The sequence below is a fragment of the Pipistrellus kuhlii genome, unplaced genomic scaffold (assembly GCF_014108245.1).
Source record: "Pipistrellus kuhlii isolate mPipKuh1 unplaced genomic scaffold, mPipKuh1.p scaffold_m20_p_17, whole genome shotgun sequence".
In the NCBI taxonomy this organism is placed as follows: domain Eukaryota; kingdom Metazoa; phylum Chordata; class Mammalia; order Chiroptera; family Vespertilionidae; genus Pipistrellus; species Pipistrellus kuhlii.
This window is the reverse complement of record NW_023425482.1, coordinates 22,555,358-22,570,285: the sequence shown is the minus strand read 5'-3', so window position 1 is coordinate 22,570,285 and position 14,928 is coordinate 22,555,358. Positions and strand designations below refer to the sequence as shown.

The 14,928-nt window shown below is 44.0% G+C and overlaps 1 protein-coding gene and 1 pseudogene across 1 annotated transcript in view; both read right to left on the bottom strand.

The window, feature by feature from the left end:
- Positions 1–715: 715 nt before the first annotated feature.
- On the bottom strand, positions 716–1,487 carry LOC118720883 (annotated as a pseudogene).
- A 2,961-nt stretch (positions 1,488–4,448) lies between these two features.
- Positions 4,449–14,928, bottom strand: part of CDH11 (cadherin 11) — a 72,791-nt gene continuing 62,311 nt past the window's right edge. The window contains exons 11-12 of the mRNA XM_036440617.2: positions 8,071–8,322; positions 4,449–5,814 (exon numbers count right to left, since the gene is read on the bottom strand). Of these exons, the coding sequence (XP_036296510.1) occupies positions 5,318–5,814; positions 8,071–8,322 (749 nt within the window). The 3' untranslated portion in view covers positions 4,449–5,317. The remainder of the gene's footprint in view (positions 5,815–8,070; positions 8,323–14,928) is intronic.

Genomic DNA, 14,928 nt, shown 5'->3' with positions numbered 1-14,928 from the left:
GTCTTCTCAAAGGAATGAGGTCAGTGTTTTGTATCTAGGACATTCCCTCCCACACAGTATGAGCTGGAAGAAGTCTCACTAATTGAAGAAAAGTATTAGTGAGTTAATTAATATCCCCTTCTTATTTTTCAATGCATTTGACATACAAGGATAAGGTTTATGTTTCTAATTATCCTTATTAATCGAACAAAAGTCAGCATTACTCTTCAACACCAGAGGGACTCACCTCCCCACGGAAATACCCCTTTAAAGTTGGGAGTGAGCAGCGGACCCGATAGAAACACAGGCACTCCTGAGACTTCAACTACCACCTGATGACTCCTACTCACCTGCCCAGTTTTGCGTCTGCAGTGAGCGAGCTGCATGTCCATGCTTCTGGTTAGTTGCTAGACCATTCCATCCAGTACACCAGCACCTCCAATCTACGTGTCCAACCCAATCTTAATTCAACTTCCTTTCCCTAAATCCACTTCATTAAAATCCACAATCCCAGGTACAAAGATCACAATCCCTCAATTTCTCAGGTAAGGGAGCTTAAAATCACACTGGCATTCTCTGACCAGTCATCAAATCCAGGTAAATCACATTCATTTAAGAAGCATTGATTGTATGCCTCTTATATTTCAGGCATCAGGCAAAGAACTGGGCATATGAGATAAGATCCCTGCCTTTTTTTTGTGTGTGCCATTTTATAACTTTATTTGACAATCAGCAGTTAATTCTCATCCACATGAACTGTTTGTAGATTTTGAAAGCGTGACAGGGACGTAGGTGACCAACATTTCCAGCTTGTTTGGTGAATCTTCCTCCTCATTACATTTTTTGGATAACCGCACCAGGATACTGTTCCTTTGGCCCAGACATCTTTGTGGAGCCCGGATGTCTGCAGGTCCCATCTCCTTCAGGGAAAAAGTCCACATCTCTCTGCATGCCCGAGGGGCACGCTTCTTGAAACCCACTCTCTGGATGCGCTTGTGGGTGTTGATAGTGTAGTCTCTGGTCACTACCTCGTTGATCGCAGACTAGCCTTTCTTCTACTCGCCACCCTGCTTTGTGGGAGCCACTCTGCCCGGCCATGTTGGGAGGGATGTATGCCAGGTATTGTGGGAGAGGGAAAGCCCAGCCTTGCCTCTTGAAGCTTTCATGCTGGTGGGGTCGTGAGGCCCACAGACACAGGAGAAACCAAGGAGCCAAGTTTAAAGAAAGCTGTCATTGATGCAAAAGACATCAGCAAAGGGTGACTTGCTTCAGAAGGAAAGGGGGTGCATTCTATCTGCAGGAGGACCTGACAGGTGGCTGGCCTAGCCTGAGCACAGCACAGCGAGAGGAGGATGGAGGAAGATGAGGACCTTGGAGAGGTTTGCAGGGCCCGGACCATCGACAGCAGTAAAGTAAGAGGATCAGAATTTGTGCAAAGACTTGGGGAAGCTGGTGAAAAGACTTCAGTGGTGGAGTCACGTGATCTGAGTGATGCGTCCCATGGCTCTGGCTCCTTTGGGAGGAGAGGTTGGAGGTAGACGGAGACTATGAGGCCACTGTGGGCTTCCAGGTCAGAGGTGAGGAAGATCTAGACCTATAGGTGGCAGTGCCAGAGCAGAGAAGCTCTGCCTCTTTGCTGTCCTCAGTTTACTGGATTAAGATAAACCCTCCGTGGACTGCATTTTGACTTTCATTAGCCCCTCCTGGCATGCCTCTGGGGTGATATGCTCCTAACCCATCCTCCACACTGCCTGCCAGGTGGACGTGGCTGCTCTTCTGCTCAGGGATTCCCACTTGTCCCTCAGTGTCCTGCAGTCTCTTCGAAGGAGGGGAAGGATGTTGCACAATGACCCCAGAGCAATTCTGAACACTGCTGATTGGGTCCCGCCTGACACACAGAGCCATACTCTCTGGGCACCAGGATTGTGTATGTTTAGTAAATTCCTCCAAGTGATATAGATCATCTGCTTTCCTGTGTCCCCACCATTCCCAGGACCAATGATCTATAAATTTAGCTACACATGAGATCTACCTAGGACCTGCAGCACTTGGCCTGACCTCCATTCACTGTCCACATCTCACCATCTCCCATTATATCTTTTATTCATTTTGTTCCTTCGGTCCTGAAGAAGAGAAAATACCAAGTTACACTGTCTAGGGAGGTGGGTAAGCATAGAAGTAAGTGGGAGACCATAAGACAAGCAGATAGGCATTTTGGAACAGATTTGGGAAGATTGAAAGATGTCAAGGAAGGTAGCAAGATTCATTCTGCATCCTTTAACCAGCACAGGCTCTGGAAGATAAGGCCCATGAATCGACCTATGAATCAGGAGGTCACAGTTCAATTCCTGGCCAGAGCACATGCCTGGGTTGCGAGCTCAGTCCCCTGTAGGGGGAGTGCAGGAGGCAGCCAATTACTCTCTCTCATCATTGATGTTTCCATCTTTCTCTCCACCTCCCTTCCTATTTGAAATTAATCAAAACATATTTTGAAAAATATATGAGATGATGATGAAGGAATAAATGAATGAATGATGAATGTAAGCAATACCCACTGCCCAAGGGCAAGAAGGACAGAGAACAGGGCAGTGCTCCTTTTAGTGGAACCCGAGTCAGAAAGCAGTGAAATGAGGGAGGCCCAGGGAAATTAAGGTTGCTTTTAAGGCAATAGATTCCAAATGAGAAAGGACTCCACTACCTGGAAAAGATACTTTATTTCCAAGCTTCCAAGAGGGTTCTACAAACAATAGAGGCTTAAGGTAAAAAAAAGAGAAGAGAATAAGAAAAACAAGTATTTTAAGTATTGAAAGGAAGATAGCCTTTAAAAAAAAATAAAGCCTTAAACATAAAAATGTGAAAACAGACTTGTCAAATGGAATCCAAATACACCTGTAGGAAAGAAGACCATCCACGGTGTCAGGGTTACTGAGAGCTGCCTCCTTGTCTAAGTGCCATTCATACTCCTTTTATCTTCATTTCAAATTCAATTGGAGAGCTGTGCAAATCTAGCAAAATATTCTTTGGATTATAAAAACACGATATAAAAAGATGAACAAAACCGGCAATTATGGACGTATCGAGAATGTGCAATCCTTCGCCGAAATGAAAGATTCCAAAGTGACATTGTCCACAGGATTTATTCCACTGAAGTGCTCAGACAACTTGATTGAAATGCAAAGGGAGATGGAAAGCGCGCACTTTCGTGGAAACATTTCTCTTTGTATGGATTTCGACTCAGTCATAAAAATAGTTCGTAGCAAGATACCAAGAAATGCCTCAAAGAAATGTTCACAATAAAGTAAAAAGAAGCAAAAAAAGATTAGTCTAAAAACGTAACTGCAATCCAAGAGCAAGCACATGTCCCATTGCAGGGGGGAAGAGGACTTGAAGCATTACTTCCTTTGATCTGCCCCCCCCTCCTCTGAGTATTGCTGTGCTTCTGACCTTTGACCCGCCTGAGCTGGTGAGATGTCCTTCACAGATGTCGCTGTCCCCTGGCAGCTGGATGGGACTGTGGGAGACGGGAGGCAAACTCACGCATCAAATGGCATTGACCCTCAGAACCCACCAGGGTCCCTGCCCTCATTCCGAGCCCATGGCCCAAAGCCCATTTTAAAACAAAGGTTTGGAAATGAATGGCTTTCTTTGACAAAACTTAAAACACCATTTTAAGGGAAGCTAAAATTAAGAGAAGTGAGCAGTTTTGACCATCAGAGGCATGATGACACCCTGGCAAAATAAAAAAAAGGGGACAGAAGAACATTGGGGATCTGATAGCTATTTGTGGCAAATATATATTTTTGACTCTTTTCACCCCCACCCCCAAAATGCTAGGTTGGGGCATAAAATCTACATCTTGGCCCAGCCAGTGTGGCTCAGTGGCTGAGTGTCAACCTAAGAACCAAGAGGTCAAGGTTCCGTTTCCCGTCAGGCACATGCCTGGATTGTGGGCACAATCCCCAGTAAGGAGCATGCAGGAGGCAACTGATCAATGATTCTCTCTCGTCGATATTCCCATCTTTCCCTCTCTGAAATCAATAAAAAAATATATATTTTTTTAAATCTACATCTTTAACTTTAGAGTTCTGATCATCTCATTTCCTCTCACAGATTCATCTCTTGGAACTATCGAATTACTGATAGACAAGATAAATGCATATGATTTAACAAGTATTGCAAAGTCATAGACTGACCCAGATCTTTAGCATCCTCCTTTTCCAGAAGATGTGTGCGAAGAGAAGCCAGGAAGCTAACACTGAGATTGAACAAACAAAGCTATGCACAATGTTACAGAATCTTATCCGAAAACACATTTGCAAAACACATTTGATTTTAAATAAACAATAAAAGCAGTGGACTCGAACAGATCATATATAGGGATATTCAAAGATCACAGTATCTTGAATTAGAAATATAAAGGGGTCATTAGAAATACTCAGTTTTTCCAATGTTAAGAACCAAACCCAGGATTAAAAAAGAATCTTTTTTTTTTTATTTCAAAGGTTGCTTCTTATATTGAAGCTCATATTAAAGCAACAGTACAATGTTCATAAAATATAAGTGTGATGCCGTAACATTTCTTACATGTCAGAATACTGATATTTGTATGTATACTAAAAATAAGAACTTTAAAATTGTACAAATAGATACATTAAAAATGACATAGAAATAGGGCGCCTCTCACTGAAACAAGACAGTTATATCTGGCACGTATTAGTTTAGGATGAAAGTAGAAGCAAAAAAGATTTACAAGAATCAGCAGTAACAAGATTGATGCTCAAGAGACATAATTGTACATTGTATTGTACATACATCGTATGGGTTTAAGCTGGCTGAATAGTATATATTTCAAGTTTAAAAATGCACTACGTATAGAGTGTCCATAGTTTAAGGCGAAATTACAGCTCAGAACTGTTGTCCTTTCTAATTTTGTGGAAGCTTCTTTGACAAATAAAAATTAAAAAAAAAGGAAGAAAAAGAAGAAAGGAGGACTTAGATGTTCATAACACATACACGATTCCCCTTCATTGTCAAGTTCACCGTTAGGTTTCTCCTTCGCTTAAATATTCCAGATGCCATGTGGTTTTCCTCCAGCGAAGCTGGTACACACTTGAACCTTTGCCTTTTTTGTGTGTGAGAAAAGGTACTTCACAGTATTTACCACTTTGATGTCCTTTCGGCTTTACGAAATGTGTCCTCTCTGGAAAATGTTGCTAAAGTTTTAAATGAGACCTTTCCTTGATTTAAAAAAATACCTGTTTCCATATCTCCTAGGTTCTCCAGAACGCCAGACACAGTTTTGTTTTGTTTTTTTAAGGCCAAATTTGTATCGTTATTGTTAAGAGTCGTCATCAAAAGTGTCTTTGGAACCGTACAAGTCCGCTAGTTTCTTAAAACGAGGTCCCCAGTTCTGTAGGTAGTCGTAGTCCAAGTCTGAATCGGTGGTGGCCGACTCCAGAGAGCTCAGGGACCCGGCCACCGAGCCCCGGCCTTCGTAGCCGTAGATTTGGATGGAGTCATAGGGCGGGGCGGTGGGGTCATTGTCCGCCTCCTGTATCCTCGTGTTGATGAAGTCATCAACATCCACGCTGTTGGGAGCTGGTCGGAGCCCGGGCCTAGGCATGTACTGGTACTCGGGCTTGATGTCTTTGCGCGGGATAAACCCGTTGATGCCGTCGGGGTTCTGGAGGGTGGCGATGTCAAAGGCCTCCGTGTCTTCCTCCCCGCCCCCTTCGTCGTCGTAGGTGATGATGTTCTCCCGGACATCTTCCTCTTCGAAGACGATGAGCGGCTCTTTCTTCTGCCTCCTCAGGGTCACAAACAGCACCACGATGACTACAAGGGAGGAGAAGGCAAGTGAGAACAGGTGCAGCCCGGTATTCCCTGTCTGGGGGATGCTGCTTCCCTCAAAGCACAGAACTGGGAACCCTTCTATGAAAAGAGACATTTACCTAGAACCTCCACAGACGTGCTACGTGCCCTCCACCCGCTCTCCCTCTGCAGAATGCTGCTAGGACAACAAACAGTCCAAACAAACAGTCACGCTGGAGCTATGTTGAGCTTTTTACAAATGAGTCAGTCACTGCTTGGAAGTCATCTTCCTAAGAATTGGGAGCGTTCTATAATATGTGATCCGCAGCCTCTTAAACATAGCTGAGGCCAGTTCCTTCTGGCAGAGGGAGACAGCTGCCTCTCTAGGTTACAGATGTGACTGTTCACAAGGCTCAGGCCTCTCTTTGTATGGAAGGCGATGCCCTGCTCCTTGTTCCCGCCCAGAGCTCTGGGGTTGGGGTCAGCCTGGACCTACTCTCTCTTCGTGAGGAATGGTGCTATAACTTCAAACCACCATACAGAGGAGGGAACGTTTATAAAGTCCCCCAGAGACAAGTGTTCTCTTATTTGATTGAAGGGAGGAAAAGAGCATCGTCTTGAACTCCAGGCAACATGGGCGAGTGGGCAGAGCTGCATCCGGGGGAAGTTCAGGCAAGGTTCACTCTTTATCTGTGGCCTCCCCCTAAGGGCTTCTCCACTGTTCCATTAGGACACTCCCCCACACTCAGCAACACTGGAGAAGATGTTCGTGGCTGAATGTGGCAGGTGGTCTGAGAGCCACCTCTCCCCACCCCCTCCCCACCCCTGGATCCCCCATCACGGTGAGATGCAAGGATGAGTGCTGGCACCTGCCCAGACCGTACCTAGCCCCAGCAGCTCACCAAGCAGTGTCCTTCCTCTCTGACTTGTTCTTGACAACACTTTGCCCAGACCACTTCCTCTCACTCGCTTTGCTTGGCTGACTCTGTCTGATCCTTCATCCTGGAAACCTTCCTGATACCAGATTGAGATCTTTAGCACCTGCTTCTTCCACTGACCTGTTTTTGTTCCCACCACCATCATAATTCTTATCAGGTGGTACACAGCCTGTGAATGTCTTAGCGCTCTTTTGTGTCCTGCTTGCAATAGCCATCCATCCCAGCCTTTTTCACCCACTGGGCAACTCTTTCAGGACCTGACCAGTAAGATGCCCCTGACTTTTTGACCTTCCCAGTCAAGGTCAGGCACTTTCTATTCTTGTGCCCCCACCATCTTTGGTTCACTGCCCTGTGTGACTCTGTGGTTTATCTGTTCAGGCGCATTTTCCTCCATAGACGATGACCTTATCCATCACTGAGATCTTGTCTAGGTCTTCTCTTCAACCCCTCCCCCCAGGGCCAGACATAGGGCCTGGCTCCCAGACAATCGTCAGGAACTCTGTGGAACTGAGCTCACTGGCTCTCTCCTATATAACTGAACCCCATTCATTCATTCAGCAGCGAACTACACATCGTGAAAAAAGCATAGACTTGGTGTCAGACACACTTGCATTTGAGTCTTGACTTTTGTCCCTTATAGGTTCTGAGAAGCTGGGGGAACTGATCTATTCTCCCTGAAGCCCAGTCATGGTGGATGGTATGGGCCTCAGCACATGCCTGTTATCACAGAGGAAACCACAGCAGAAAAGGGGTCCCCAGCCCGGTTTGCCAGTGCAGAAAGTGTTCTCAGGATCCCCTTAAGCCCAGGCATAACCCCAGATATGGCATATGCTAATCAGATTGGGGAATCAAGATCCAGTTTCTAGCAGGGGACCTTCAACCTTCCTCCAGTTCCTCAAGAGTCCTTCACACACTGCCATTTGCCTCATGATTATTCTTTCTGCCTCTAATCCTTCTCCTTCCCCTTGTGTGGCAAAGCGTTGCTCATATACAAGTCTCTGCCCAGATTCCTTTCCTGCAAAACCTTCTCTGGTGACCCCATGACACCCCCAGATGGCTTCTATTCAGTCCAGGGGTGTCCAGCAAGTTGCTTATCAACCTTCCACTAACTCTGCTCTAACTGCTGGTAAATTTGCCTTTCCCCGCTCACCCCCCCCCCCCCCCCCCACACACACATATACACACCATTCCATAAAATGCAGGAGCAGGAACTGCCTGGGTCTCAGATTTCACCCACAGCAGAGAGCCTAGTTCTAGCAGCCAGCCTGGCCTCTGAAACATCTGTGTTTCCAGGACTGGCATCTAGGAAGGCCCTCCCTGCAGGTGCCAGAGGGGCCCTTACCCAAGAGAATGACGATGCAGGCCAGGATGGCGATGAGCGCGCCTGTGCTCAGGCCGGCGTTCAGGATGTAGGCCTCGGCGTTGCAGGAGAGCAGCGCCCCATTCACGTCGCACCCACACACCCTGATGGTGAGGGTGTTGGTGCTGCTCATGGGTGGGATGCCACCGTCGCTGATCACGATGGGAAGGAGGTACAGATCCTGCTTCTGCCGACTGAAGCCCCCGCGCCTGGCATACACCCCCGCGGTGTTATCTGTGGGGAGAGGGGGGACAGGGTGAGCTCTCGGAACCAGACCATTTGCATCACAGCCTGTAGGATTGGAGGGTCCTCTCATGTCCAAGGTTAACAGTCTTCCCCTCCTGCTCTGTAGTCTAGGTCCATGGTCAGCAAACTGCAGCTTGCGAGCCACATGCAGCTCTTTAACCCCTTGAGTGTGGGCTCTTCCACAAAATACCATGGCCTGGGCGAGTCTATTTTGAAGAAGTGCCGTTAGAAGAAGTTTAAGTTTAAAAAATGTGGCTCTCAAAAGAAATTTCAATATTTGTACTGTTGATATTTGGCTCTGATGACTAATGAGTTTGTAGACAACTGGGCTAGGTATCTGGAGATGCTGCAGTCATTTGCTGTGACAGGAGCACAGCATAACCTCTGCAGTTTTGGAACAAATGTCAGCACTCAGCTCTTTCATTGGCAAGATAACCACACCCTGTTGTAGTTAGCTGTTGTCCTTTTCCTCCAATACAAGCAAGTGTGGGCTTCCATCACACAGTCTATGTTAGTGCGGGATGTAAATAAATACTTAAATGAGTATGAAAAACAAGACAAAAACACTCTCCTTTTCCTTCTTTACACTATCCCTACATCATGACAAGCCTTTGGCCAGTTTTTGTGTGTTTGTTTGTTTCTTTGTTTGTTTCTCAGAGATTCCCTGTCCACGCTCCAACCTTGCCCAAACTATGAACTCAATCATGAGTCCTAAAGGAAAGTATCTTCAGTGAGAGGAAATACTTTATAAAAGCCAGCAGCAGGGTTCTGGTTTCCTTGAATGTCAAGCACCACCGGGCAACCGATTGAACATGCCACCTGTCCTGCTTAATGATTCCAGGTTTTCCCTGTTGCCCACACAGCACAGCCCACATGTACACAGTCAGCCATCAGAAAGTGCCTGAATCTGGACCTGATCCTGCCTTCCAGCCTCACATCCAGCCTCTCCCCACACATCCCAATCAGCCTGGCATGCTGGCATGCTGAAGTCACTGACCCCAACACAGCACTCTTCCTTGGCCTCCTGCTCTCTTTGTTGCTCTAATGCCCCCCCACACACACACACACACAAAACCCTCCAGCCATTCCTTTGACCCAGGCAGGTGAACTCCTCAAGCCTCCAAATTGAATCCCACAGTCATCTCTTCAGGGAGTCCTTTCTCGAACTTTCCCCTCACCTCCTTTGGGACCCATAACACTGTGTATTCCTGCAAAAATTGGTATCCCGCTGTTCTGCCATCATTTGGCATCTCATAGACTTCTGGGAGAAGAGGGGATTTTATCTGATTCATTGCAGCCTCTCCAGCGCTGGACACATAGCAGACATTCTATCAATCTTTGTTAAACAAATGATGTGACCATTCTGGAAAAGGATTGACCCAAATTTCAGATGTGAGCTTTTACGTGTTCCTCAATCTTTTGTAACCTATTCCCCCAAATGCTTCCTCATTATTTTTTCTGCATCTCTCTACACCCCAAAAATATGTTTCTGAGGTTGTATGCTGGGGTGGGGGGTAAAGAGCAGGGGACACTGGTATGATAAGACAGTTGAAGTTTAGAATATGTTCCATCAAATTACACACACACACACACACACACACACACACACAGCTCCTCGGTGTGGCCTGCCTCTATTTATGAATTAACAATCAGAAATTTAGAGCAACATGAATATGATCACTGACACAATGGCCCAATAGCTAGCAGGCTCTCAATGGATTGATAGTGCTATGAATTAGCTCTTGTCATAGGAAAAAATATCTTAGAATCTCAACATCGCTTTGATATATTTTAGGTGAAAGGAAATGTAACATGTTCTCAGTGAGAGAAAATACACATTTAAGGATGAGCAGATACTCGAGGTAGCGCAGAAGGTAAGATACGTGCTCAGCTCTTGGCAAGCCTTGTCATAACAGGTCTCTGCCCTTCACTGCCAACATCTCAATCAAGGCAGGGCCCAAGAGCTAGCTCTTATCTCTACAGTTTCTGGATTTTGTGTGATTGACATCCATGGCTCTTATCTCTGGAGAAAAAAATTATATATATACTGCGGAAAATCATGAAAAAGTTAACATAAGCAGGTCAAATAAAATGTTAACTGTAAACCCAGTTTCCTGGCTATTTTGACCCATTTACTCTAGGGTACACTATTCTGTGCTTAACAATTAGAAAAGCATTTATAATATAGCTATAATAAATTATTTTCAAAATATGTTATTTTTTTCCTTCTCATAAATTCTTTGGAGTTCAGTAAGACTTTTGCAAGTTAAGTTACAATATCTACCCCCATATGAATGATCTGAAATGTCACTAACAACATTATGAATAAAAAGGAAAATTAAATATTTAAGAAGGAAAGCACCATAGCAAAATGGCCTGGTTAAAGGTACCTCTCTGATATGGATGACAGTGTACTTATTTTATGGGGTCCCACCCTGTTAGCCATAGTGCTGGTTTAGGGGCAATGTGAGCTGAGTGGTTTTGGCCCTTTAAACCCGTGGAGGCTATGCTTTAAAATATGTTCCTCCGTGTGTCATCCATGCAAGACTGTCCCTCTGGGTCCCAGCAGGCCGGCTTCCACATGAAAGTAAATGAAAATCAAACACTAATGGGAACCACGGATCTGAGCAGGACACCAGCGTGTGAATTCAAGATGCTTCTTACTGTGAGCAGCTGAGCCCTCTCAGGCTCACTTAAAATAATGGCACAGAAGCTCATCAAAGTACCCAGCTGACTGGGGCATTTAAACCTCTGAGGGACAGATCAGGAAAATCTCGAGAACTCTTATTTAATCTCTTCCAGTCAGACATGTTGGACATGTGAATGTGAAGACTACCTCTAAATGGGCATGTGCTAATGATACACATCAGAAGGAGTCCTTTGTCCCATCTAAATTATTTCAATGAGCCAGCCATTCTCAACCTGTATTTAAGAAGGTCCCCTCACTTGGGACATACGTGTTTCCAAGCTTTCTGGGTGATCCAAGGGAAAACAAGAGGTTCCATGATGACACATTTTCAGGCCATGTCAAATTTACTCCATATTTAATAAAATGAGGCCAAAAAAGTCATATGTATTTAGTTTTAAATTTCCACCAAGAGATTTCTTAGGGCCTTTTCCTTTATAAAGTTTCCAAAGAGCAAATTTCTTAGTATTTAGGGTCAAACAGACCTGGGTTTGAATATTAAGTCACCTACAAATTAATTTTGCTTTACTTTAGACACACTAAGTAAGTACCTTGAATTTCTATAATCTAAGAAAGTAATAAATTTAGGGATAAATTTGATTACATTCACAAAAGTGCTTAGCACAGTGCCCGACTGTTGGAAGATGTGCAGTAAATATTAATCCTTTTCTCGAATCTGTCATTTTTGCAGTAGACTGATGAGGAAGAGAGGTTTATTACAAAGAAGGGAAAGTGAATTCCTGGAAATGTCAGCTTGGAAAGCAGCTCACCACCTACACAGAAGGCTCATCATCAGGTAAGGAAACCATCCATGCTCTTCATTCCTGGGCAGCGTAATCCCAAGGTAAGAGAATGCTTCTCAAGCACCCTGCTTTCTCATCTTGATATCCAATGTCCTCACCCTTGGCTACAAGCGCGTAACCAGTTCCATTTTTCCCCCACTTAGGCAAAATTTGCAAACAGGCCATTAATTACTAGTAGATGTCATGCACAAGTTATAGTGTTCTATTAATGGGAAATAAATTCAAGATTCAAAATGTTATGTCTACAACCTGGATTGCAAAAATGATATGCTGGTTTTGCTTGTGCTCTGTCATTACACTAACACAAGGTAAAGGTTCCCGATAATAACGGGGATGCAAATATAATGGTTATGAAGGCTGTTTTCTGAGATGAATGTCTTATGATTACTGGTTCATTGGATATGATTTTTTGTTACAATATCTGGTTCACAGGATGTGGCTCTTGATAGTCATTGGCAAGATGGTTTCCATAATCCACCAACTTTTTAAGGCAATGTCTTAAACTTTTGTTAATGTCACTGGCTATTAAAACTCATCATTTCTTCAGCAAACTTAAAAAAAAAAAAACAAATAAGAAAAATTATGATGGGGAAATAGTCCATGATTGGTTACCACTCTTGTATTACACACACACACACACACACACACACACACACACACACACACACACAAGCAAGTCTCGCCATCAACAAGCAACAACAAAACCAAAAGCCAGGGAGCAGAGCAAAATGGGCAATGTGTGGGCACAGCCCCTGCGTATTAACAACTTGAAAAGAGGAAGGACTGCTACAAAGGATGAGTGCATTCTGCTCTTGCCCTGGTGTCAGAGTGGCTTGATCCAGGGCCCGAAAGCTTCCCTAAAGCTCATTAGATGCTTTTTCTCACCACCTCTTTCTTACCACCTCTCCTCTATCCTTTTTAGCCAGACGGATGTTTCCTCATGGCCTAACCTGATCAGAGACACTATAACCTGTGAGAAAGACCCTAGGGACAGCAGTCTCAGGGCCCTTGTTTGGAGACGCTTAAGGGCCTAAAGAACCAAGGCCAAGTCTTGCTCTTTGTTCACTTTGGATGCAAATCTACCTCCTCTACCCTTTCAGCCCAAACCTCAAGAGACACAGTAGATCCATGTACCACACAAAAGCTCCCACACCTTGCAGTCACCAGCAGAATAATCATTATTTGATCTCTCTCCTCTGGGCCCTCTCTACTTTCCCTATGAACATGGCAATAGCAATATCAACATGATGGGAAATACATGCATAACCACACATGTGAAATACATACATACTGAGTGTGTGTTCAAATCTTAGTGGAGTTTTAAGCATAAATAATGTTGAAAGTATGCATGTTAAGCAATGGCATAAGACATGGTTGGAAAGTTTAATTTTTAGATTTTTTTTTTTAATACTCAGAGTTGGGATATTTGAAAAATCACTTTTAATTATTTGATATCTTCATTCTGAGGAACTGAAAGAACAGATATTTTAACTGAATTTTTAAAGTTTGTGTTATTTATATTTGATGTTACTAATGCTTAAAGATGAGCATAATAGCTTGGGCCTATATGTTTATTTCCTTTCCTTTCTGAACACCATGTGAACTATCTTCCCACCTGTAGTCAATGCGCATAATTTCACAGTTCAGTCTATAGTGATTGCATGACTGTCTATCCTCAGGACGAGACAGTAATCTCCTTGAGGGCAGGGGCCTTACTTGCTGATCTTGGCCCATTTATCAGTGTTCTGAGTGCTGACAGAATGAATAACTGGATTGTATTCCTTCCCCCACATCTCAGCATCAGTATGGCTTTTCCACAGTCAGATGTTACCAATTCCTTAGCCTGTAGTTCATTCCAGCTTCTACATCCTACCCTTTCACTTCTGAACCCAACCTGATCAACACTGCCTGTGTCTGTAACATGGATGTGTTCCTGCTAAATAGCTTCATTGTTTATCTTGTTACTCTTTTCTATTGTTTATGTTGAGTCAGATTCAACGAGGCAACATTTATTGAGCTGCTAATATGTGCAAATCTATTCCTTGTTAGTTCTGCACACCTTTCCGCAAAGAATGCTTGAAACTGTGTGCAGAAAATAGAATTACCCTTTTTATAGGAAAGGAAATTGAGAAACAAAGAGGGAAGCAATTACTCACAATCACATGGAAAATACAAAACTAGGAGTCAAACTCCTCTAAGTGTCCCTGTATTTTTTAAAAAATATATATTTTATTGATTTTTTACAGAGAGGAAGAGAGAGGGATAGAGAGTTAGAAACATCAATGAGAGAGACGCATCGATCAGCTGCCTCTTGCACACCCCCTACTGGGGATGTGCCCATAACCAAGGTACATGCCCTTGACTGGAATTGAACCCAGGACCCTTCAGTCCGCAGGCCGATGCTCTATTCACTGAGCCAAACCAGTTTCGGCTATCCCTGTATTTTTGTTAGCACACAGCCATCCCTCAAATCCTGACACCGCATAGTATGTCAATTACATTGGTTCTTTTTTTTTTTTTTTAACAAAATGTCCCAAATATGGTTATATAATTATTTGGACCCCCCCTCATAGCTTAAGGGAAGATCCAGGTAGACTCAGGTCCTAGAAAAAGAAAAGAGTGGCTCCTAGAAAACTAAGTATTATATGGCAGAGAGATCCACATTCAACACCTACTCTCACAGCATTTCCTGAAACACACACACACACACACACACACACACACACACACCAACATGTAAGAGGCAAAAGAAATGTACCATTTTCTCAATATTTTGCAATGAAGCAAATGCTGTAATGAGGTAAATTTTAGAAGAAGCTCGTTGTAGGTTACTTTCAATGTGCTCATGAAAAAAAAAAAAAAGTGTTTGATCCAAGGCTGAAGGCTGTAATATCTCCCCACTAAATCAAGGGTCTGCACTCCACTGGGGAGGGGTGAGCATAATCTTTTCATTATCACTTTAAAACCGAGGGAGGAGCAACATATGCAATACAATAAACAGCATTGGAGGAATAATTGCTGGTGTGTGTGTGTGTGTGTGTGTGTATGTGCGCGTGCGTGCGTGTATAAGACATCTAAGTGCTATGCACTGTTTGTTCATTGTTC